The sequence below is a fragment of the Mustela erminea genome, chromosome 2 (assembly GCF_009829155.1).
Source record: "Mustela erminea isolate mMusErm1 chromosome 2, mMusErm1.Pri, whole genome shotgun sequence".
In the NCBI taxonomy this organism is placed as follows: Eukaryota; Metazoa; Chordata; class Mammalia; order Carnivora; family Mustelidae; genus Mustela; species Mustela erminea.
In genome coordinates, this window is record NC_045615.1 from 2337451 (window position 1) to 2345589 (window position 8139).

Below are 8139 nucleotides of genomic sequence, written 5' to 3' on the forward strand. Positions count from 1 at the left end.
CCTGTACACAAGTCTCATTTTGGGGTGTTTACATTGTGAGTTGTATGAATGCTTTAGTGGACCTCCTGTTTTAAAAAGCCCTCAGGAAGGTAGCTGAGACAACTTCAGGACACAGCAGGTTGAGAACTCAGGGCTGATGAGCACCTCTTACCTCTGTGCAAGTCAGAATCACTTGGTTTGCTTTTCACAATACCTGTGGAATCGGTGTCTCAGGGGTGGGCCCAGAGCTGTATTTAAAATTCTCCAGGCGATTCTAATGGGCAGGGTTGAAAACCACTGTAGGCTAAATAAAGTGAGAACAAAAGTTGCCCTTCGACAGGGATATGGACTGGTGAGTCCCTCAGATGCTAAGAGAAGGGAACCAACGAGAAAGTGTTTGATTCCATCATGTAGGAGATGTTTGTCCTCAGAGGGCACAAGAAAGGAAATGGAGGCTTATCCTAGTCAATCAGTGTCAGAGTGGAGTTACCTCAGAAGGGAAGCCTAGACAAGTGTTCCCTTGCTCAGAACCAGAAATCTGTATTACACGCAGTGAGTAGCACACAGTATATTTTCTTTGTTCACTCCCTGTGGTTTTCCCTTAAGTTTTAGTAAAGTTCTCTTTTAAAAAAAGAGGTTTTTGGGGCGCCTGGGTGGCTCAGTGGGTTAAGCTGCTGCCTTCGGCTCAGGTCATGATCTCAGGGTCCTGGGATCGAGTTCCGCATCGGGCTCTCTGCTCAGCAGGGAGCCTGCTTCCTCCTCTCTCTCTCTCTGCCTGCCTCTCTGCCTACTTGTGATCTCTCTCTGTCAAATAAATAAATAAAATCTTTAAAAAAAAAAAAAAGGTTTTTATCATGATTCTGCTGGGCTGAACAGAAAGGGTTATGGTCGGGCTTGGGTTGGAGTTGTAGAAAGGCAGGAGCCTGGAGGCCAGCAGAATGATGCAGGGAGGGAACAAGGAAGCTCAAGGAGATGGAACTCTGCCAAGAGGCAGGACCAGCTCTTCCTATATGACCCCTTGCCCACATGAAGCTTCTGGTGTTCTCACGGTTCAAACCCTGGAGGGGAGGTGGACACATCCCACCCCAGCAGGCCAGAGAAAGAGCCCCAGTGGGCCACAGAGGCTATGGTGGATGGCAGGAAGCCTGCCCGCCCCAGTCACCTGCAGTCTGGGACACCTGCTTGCTGTCTGGGAAGACGTGGGTGACTGTGGTGGGACAAGGGGAGGAGCTTCTTTTTTGATGCAGTCCCCCCTTCCTGCTCACTTCTTCCCCACAGAGGTATTTAGACAGGAAGGCAAAGCAAGAACCACCTATTTACTCAGCATGGAGCCCACTCCCTTGGAACAATCTCCCCCAGCACCCCAAGTCCGTGTTCTAAGTGTATGAGAATCCAGGTGTAGGCCTTTACTGAGGCAAGCATGGAAAATGATGAGTAGATAGATGCCCTCTCAGGTTCAGAAATTTCCCACATCCCCTTAGGGAGTAGTGCCCTCATTTTGCCCATAGGGCAATTAGATCCTTGAGCTCTGACCTTCTTGCTTGGTTAAAGGCACTGTCCTTTCGGTGCACTGTAGGGACCTATTCCACAGAGAAGGAAATTACCCTTAGAACTAGGAGAATCACCTGCTCCCAATGCAACAAGACCCCTGACTGCCAACCTCCTGCCTCCCCAAAGGAAGGCAGGGCTACGGTGGGGTGGGGGGCACATGTGCCCAGCTCCTTGCACAACGATGGCACCTTCCTATCTGTTGACTGGGACAACAGATGATTCCTGAAGCCTCTGTAAGAGCTGGCTTTGTAGGTCTTCCTCCATCACCTTCCACCAGAAAAAGTTCTCACCCCGAACCTTTGGGGGCTCACTCTGCATCCCTGGGTTCCGAAAAGCCACAGTCACCAGCATATTCAAGCAGATGCCATCTGCATTGTCTTTGCCCAGGTGCTGCAGTCCAAGCAACCCCTTGGTCTCCACCGCCAAGTGGTGCAGGGTGAGGCACTCCTGTAGCAGCCGCAGGATGGCCATCTTGATGCCACCCCTTTGCTCCATGGGAGTGAAGCCGCAGGCAGTGATGGGCAAGTGAGGCATCCCCCCTCTGCCCACCAACACCCACACTGTCTGGACGCTTGTAAAGGTGGCCACGAGCCGCTGGCAGACCAGACTGCAGGGAAGCTCCTGGGGCAGAAGAAGAGGGTGCCTGGCTTGCTGCCGGTACTGGGCAGCCAGCTCTACCAGGTGCAGAATGTCCTGAGCTCGCAGTGGAGTGGGTAGGGAGGTTCGTGGGTACCAGCCAGCCTGCAGGGACTCTGCATCCGCCTCCTTGGAAGTCTTCAGAATTCCACCTGGAGGAGATGTTGAGGATGGGGTGGGGGAAAGTGTCTCTGTTGAGAGATGTGCCCGGTCTGGCAGATTAAATGGCCACCCAAGCATTCGAACCCTGACCCACCCCAGGGTAGGGGCTAGTAGGCGTTGGTAGGGGCTGGGAGTCACATCCTCAAGCTGGAGATGCCAGGCTTGTACCAGACAGACTAGGGGCTCATATCACTAGAAGACAAGCTGGGGGAAAGGTGTCAGCTGCCACCCCCTCTCCTGGCCAAACACTGCCATAAACTTCAGCTCCCCCCAGCCAAACACTGCCAAATGGGCAGGCCATACCCGTGGCTCGAGCGAGGAACACAAAGCGGATCCAGGAGGGGCCCCGCTCCTCCACAGACAGCAATGTCAGAGGCTCACAGTGCAGCCCGGCCTCCTCCTTCACCTCCCTTTGCAGTGCCTCCACGATGGTCTCCCCAGGCTCCATTCTCCCTGCGGGTAGGTACCAAGACCCACGGCACTCTTTCTTGGCCTCCTGGATCAGTAGCACCTCATCCTAAAGGGAGAGAGAGGATCCTTGCTGGGAACCTTCCCTAGCCCTGGCGTTAGAGCCCATCTCAAATACAGTCAGGAAAAACCCCCTTGCTGGTGCACGCCTCAAACGGTCGAGCTCTCCAGGGAGTTGGCCCTTGTGTGCCGGGGGTCGCGGCTGTCTTGCTCTGCAATGTAGCCCTCTTTGCATTCAGACTTCCATTTCAGAAAGGGGCTAAGATTCCCAGGAACTGTTTCAGGGGCTACGGATTAGGCCCCACAGTGAGGTTTGCCATGTGCCCTGCACTGATTCATGTCTAGATGCCATATGTCTCTACGTATATCTCTCATCTTCCCTGGTGATTTACAAACTGTGGCAGGGTCTCACACTGGGGCCTGGGCTTTGAAACACCCCACCCCCACCCCCACACAGCTCCTACCCATGGCCCTGGCCCCTTCTAGCTGTGGTTGCAGCAGTTTGCACAAGGATGAGCTCAGAAAGAGCACCACACAGTGGGACAGTTCTGAGAGAAGCACAGGTCATGCCATTACTGTCCATGGGACTCAGAGGAGGTCTCCGAGGCACTGGGCAGATACTTGGGCCCACTAGCGGCAGGCACTGTGCTTAAGATTCCAGGGAAAGAGGAATAAGGCCTCCTCTCAAGACACTGAGGCCTAGTGGGAGGAAATGAACAGGCTCCTGGGCCTCAGATGCCTCTTCAGGATAGAGGGACAATCTCAGGGCTGGGCCGCTCGAGGCTCAGATGTTAAGTGTGAGTGAGAGTGCTTTGCAAAACTAGGAAGCACCACGCACTAAGTGGTGGCTGTTGCCGGCAGTTCCTCTGTCCCCACCGGGGCTGGCTGCGCGCTGCGGAGGGCCGGGCGCTGGGCCCGGCGGGCGGACGCTCACCTGCTCGTTGAGGAACACGGCCAGCACCACGTAGCAGACGTCCTTCCGCAGCCGCACAGGCGCCAGGGGCTCCCCGGCCGGCTCCGAGTCGCAGCTGTGCACACTCAGCCCCTGGCCCCCTAACACCGCCGCCAGCGCCCCCGCCAGGCCCTCCGAGGCCATCGGGTCCCCTGGGAGATGGCAGACGGGCGCCCCGCAGACCGGCCACGCAGGGCAGGGTGGGAGACGAGTGCGACAGGGGTCCGCGGCCCTCGCCCCCTCCCCCTGCCGACTCCGGCCAGACGAGCTCGAGAATGCGGAAGCGCCCGGCGAGCCCTGTCCGCTGATAGGCTACGCGTCACCGCGGCCTGCCCGGATTGGCTGGCTCGCGTCGGTCAATGCGGGGGCGGGGCCAGTCCGTGGGTTAGGAGCGAGGCCTGGCCGGTGGGCTCAGCGGAGCCGCTTCTGCTCTTTAATCAGTTACCCCTCCACCCCCGCCTCTCTCTCCCGACACTGCTAGCTACCAGCCTCGCTAATTCTTCCGGCAAGCACTTGTCCGCGCGGGTTCCGACGATGACGTCATCCTGCCTGCGGGCTGCAGAGCCCCACTGTGGCCAGCAACGATGACTTCACAACAACCCAGATGACATCACGGAGGCCTGGGGCCGTGGCTGGGACCTACTGTTCAACTTTGGTCATACACCTTCCATGACATGGCCCAAATCGATCACTTCCCAAATAACCTTTCTTCACTAAAAATGTACCGCATGTCACCATGGCAGGGGGAACATTAGCTCCTGCCTTGGAGGATAGTCTGACCTTGGGGAGATGGACATAAATATATAATAAAAAGTCAACTGAGGGTTATAAGCCAAGTGCTAAATGAATGGCTTGGGCAAGAGGTGTGACAGGTGTTCAGAGCAGAGAGCGAGCAGGGCTGGGATGGCCAAGGTGTGGCTGGCCATGGGAGGAGGGGATTTGGGCCTGGAATCAGCCAGCCCAGCCTTCATCAGCCAGCCCAGCCTTCATCGGTGCCCTGGCCCCTTGTCCACTGCATTTCCCACGCAGTTTTAGGGCGTTCTCCACTGCAGACTGAGAGCCCTGGGAGGGCAGGGACCAGGTCCTGCTCCTTCATCTTTACCCACCCCCACCATACACACACCCAGCTCGCACGACCTGGTGGCCTGGCACTTTGAGAGCAGGGTGTGGGTTGTTTTGGCGAGTTCCGACTTCTCTCCCAGACTGACCTTTCCTCCTCAGAGCTTCCTTTAACCTACTGTCAGGACAGGAATGCAGGGCCAGCTGGAGTGAAACTGTGAAGCCAGACAAGTCTGGGCTCCTCATCCTCAGTTGGGTCTCCCCTTTCCCTCCTGCCAGCTTGGTGCGCCTTCCTTTTGGGAAGGTGTAGATAAAGCATTGGACTTGGAACCAGATGCCCCGCCACAGCTTACTGGTTGGCTCTGAGCCTCTGGATGAGTTGTAAGCCTCAGTTTCCTCATCTGTAGACTAGGCTCATAATAGCCTTTCTTTCACAGGGTTGTTGGGGGAGGTGAGACATCACAGGAGGAGCTCTGTAGACTGTCCAGTGCAGGTCATGGTGACCAGGCAGCCTGGCCCTCAGGGGGAGCCCTCCGGGCCACAGCACTTGTTGCTGACACAAAGGCCCACTGTCATGAAATATGACTACAGGACCGCCACCCAACTAAACTCTCAGGTATTCCAGCCACACCAGACTGGCCTCCTCAGGCCCCTTTTACATAGGGAATTGACAGCAAGTTCCCTGGGAGTAGGGCCTGTGGTAGGTGGTAGGGCATCCCTTCTGGGCCCACAAGCTTTTGAGCCACTTGGTGAATACTGCTGACCGCAGCCCTATCCAAGACCCCTCTCCTCCCAAACGCTGGAACTCATGGGGCCGAGTTTGGCCCCGGGGACTGCAGAGCAACTTGTCAACATACTTGTGTGTGAGTGTCTGCACATCGGTTTTCACATCTGTGAAGTGGGGACAGCGTTGGTCTCAGACTCCTTTCTGCCTCCCAGGGATGATTTGAGAGAGAATGAGGTCATGTCTGGCAGGGCTCTGAGAGCCTCAGAGGCAGCCTAAGATAAACACCAGACTGCCTGGAAGAGCAGACTGCAGCAAAACCCCGCTTCACTCCCCCATATCACTGGGAAAAGCACTCCTCCCCTGTTAAGTGGACCTAATCACCCCTGTGGCGAGCAGCACAGGAGGCAACAGGAAAGCCCCGTGTAAGCTGAAAGGGCTGCCCAGGCAGAGGGCCCTCAAGGCTGTGTACCCAGCCCTTCTGGGAGTGCTGAAGGAAACAGGACAAAGTAGACTTTCTCAAGGCGTTGGTTGGAAGACAGCACACACCTGACTGAGGCAGCAGAGGTCCTAAGACCCATAGGGGAAGCCAAGGGTGGAAAGGGGCTGACAGAGAAGCCTCCAGAACCAGAAACAAAGAAAGTTCTCCGTGAGAGTTCACTCTGCATCCTCCCTTCCCAGAGAGGGTGGAGCACTGGCTTGGTTGGGGGGAGGGGGTTGGCTGCGTGGCCTGATGGGCAAGAGCTGCCGGACTGGTAGATCACCTTGTACAGTACTCCCAGCGCCCACAGGAACAAACCCGGAGGCAGCCATTTCCGAGCACGTGGACGCACACGCGTGTGAGCGCATGCGCAGGAAGGCCGTGTAGGCAGCCTTGGAAACAGGGCGGGAATGGGCAGACAGGGTGGGGCAAGGGCGTCGTCAACTGTAGAGGCCTCCACCGGGCCACAGGCGCAGTCCCCTTGCAAAGCAGGAGGGTGAGGAAGGCAGTAGCCCAAGGTGCAGGGAGGGGAAGGTTTGGCTCAGCCCGTGCCTTGCCACTAGCTTGCTGAAGGACCTTGGGGGAGCCCCGTCTGCCCTCTACGCCATCTGTAAGATGCAGCCCTAGGTGGATCCTCAAACAGAAAATGGACATTGGTTGGAAACTGGTGAAATCCCAGTAAGCCCTGCTGCTTGGTTAATAGTGTATGGATAAGGACTTCTTGTGTTGATTACTGTGTCATCTTTGTGTAAGATGTTAACAGGAGAGGAAGCATGAGGAAGGGTAATCAGGAACTTTCTGCACTGTATTGTGACTTGGCTGTAAATCTAAAATCATTTCAAAATCAAAAGTCTAAAAACGTACTTTATAAGAAAAAAGAGGCGCCTGGGTGGTTCAGTGTGGTAAGCATCTGCCTTTGGCTCAAGTCATGGTCTCAGGGTCCTGGGACAGAGCCCCTTGTCTCACTCCCTGGTCAGCCGGGTGTCGTCTTCTCCCTCTCCCACTACCCCTCCCCTGCACTTCTTCCCCCACCCCTGCCCCTCAAATAAATAGATAATTTTTTTTTTTTAAAGGACAAGGAAAAATTTGGCACTGATTAGCCACATGCTGCAGTCACTTCCAGCTCTTAGAGCTGTGCTTTGGTGACATGTGGACCAGTGAGAGAGGCAGAAGCAGAATGTGAACAGTGGGATGCTGGGAGAAGCAGAGACCCCAAGGGCAATCCTCACCTAGGGGTGAACCAGCTGAGCCTCCATGAGGAAGAGGGCCACCAGGTGCCCCCAGATGCCCCCAGGTGTCTCAGGGTCAGTCTCCATCTGGACCGACTTCCTGCCCAGGGCCAGTCCTGGAACATTTGGTCCACCTGCTGTTTACAAGAGTCAGACCCCATATGCCCTTAAGGGTGCTGTGGCCTGCCATGAGATGGGGGTGGGGGGTGGAGAGGTCTGTGGAGAAGAAAGAGGCCTGGTGACTCGGTCGTCTTTGTCTTTCCACGAGAAGGACCCTATGTAGGGGTTTTGGGGTGAAATTAGCCATATAAAATGAAATGTAGATAGGGAAGGGTCACTCCGTGCCACTTGGAACATAATCAGCTATAAAGTGTCAGTGTTGGAAGGACAGAGAGGACAGCAAGCCCATCTGCAAAATCTGTGAAGGGCTGAGACTAATGTAAATGAGGCTATAGTCAGAAAGCTTGGTTCAAACACCGATTCTTTTGCTAAAACTGCTGTGTGACCTTGGGTGACTCACTTAACCCCAGCCTGTCTCTCTTCTTTTCTGTAAAATATAAATAAATATAAATAAATAATGTCTGCCTCAAAATCATGGAAAGGGGTTAAATAAGATCGGTTAAATGAAAACAGTGACAGAGTAAAATGTAGGAGCTGCTTGATTTTCTTTTTTCTCTATCCCATGAAAATATGAAAATAACCTAGCTCTGCAAACAATGAAGAAGCCAGATTTTTTTTTCTTTCAAATGAGGGATGGCTATGTGAATCACAGTGAAGCCACAGAAGGGAACACAAACAGCCATTTAAAATGAAGGTTAGGTAGCAACACAGAAAATGACCACAATACAGTGTCAAAAGGAAGAAACCGAGTACAAAACAGACCGACTCAGTCATGTAT

The 8139-nt window shown here is 54.6% G+C and overlaps 1 protein-coding gene across 2 annotated transcripts; it reads right to left on the reverse strand.

Moving 5' to 3' along the window:
• Positions 1-1275: 1275 nt before the first annotated feature.
• On the reverse strand, positions 1276-4160 carry NUDT18 (nudix hydrolase 18). Of its 2 annotated transcripts, none has more exons than XM_032332107.1 (3): positions 3731-4160; positions 2632-2845; positions 1276-2318 (listed from the first exon to the last, which is right to left on the reverse strand). In XM_032332107.1, the coding sequence occupies exons 1-3, from the start codon at positions 3890-3892 to the stop codon at positions 1723-1725; spliced, it is 972 nt and encodes a 323-aa protein (XP_032187998.1). In that variant the 5' UTR covers positions 3893-4160; the 3' UTR covers positions 1276-1722. The 2 variants fall into 2 exon arrangements, with proteins under 2 accessions (XP_032187998.1, XP_032187999.1); XM_032332108.1 differs by lacking the exon at positions 3731-4160 and adding an exon at positions 2936-3715.
• Positions 4161-8139: the final 3979 nt, after the last annotated feature.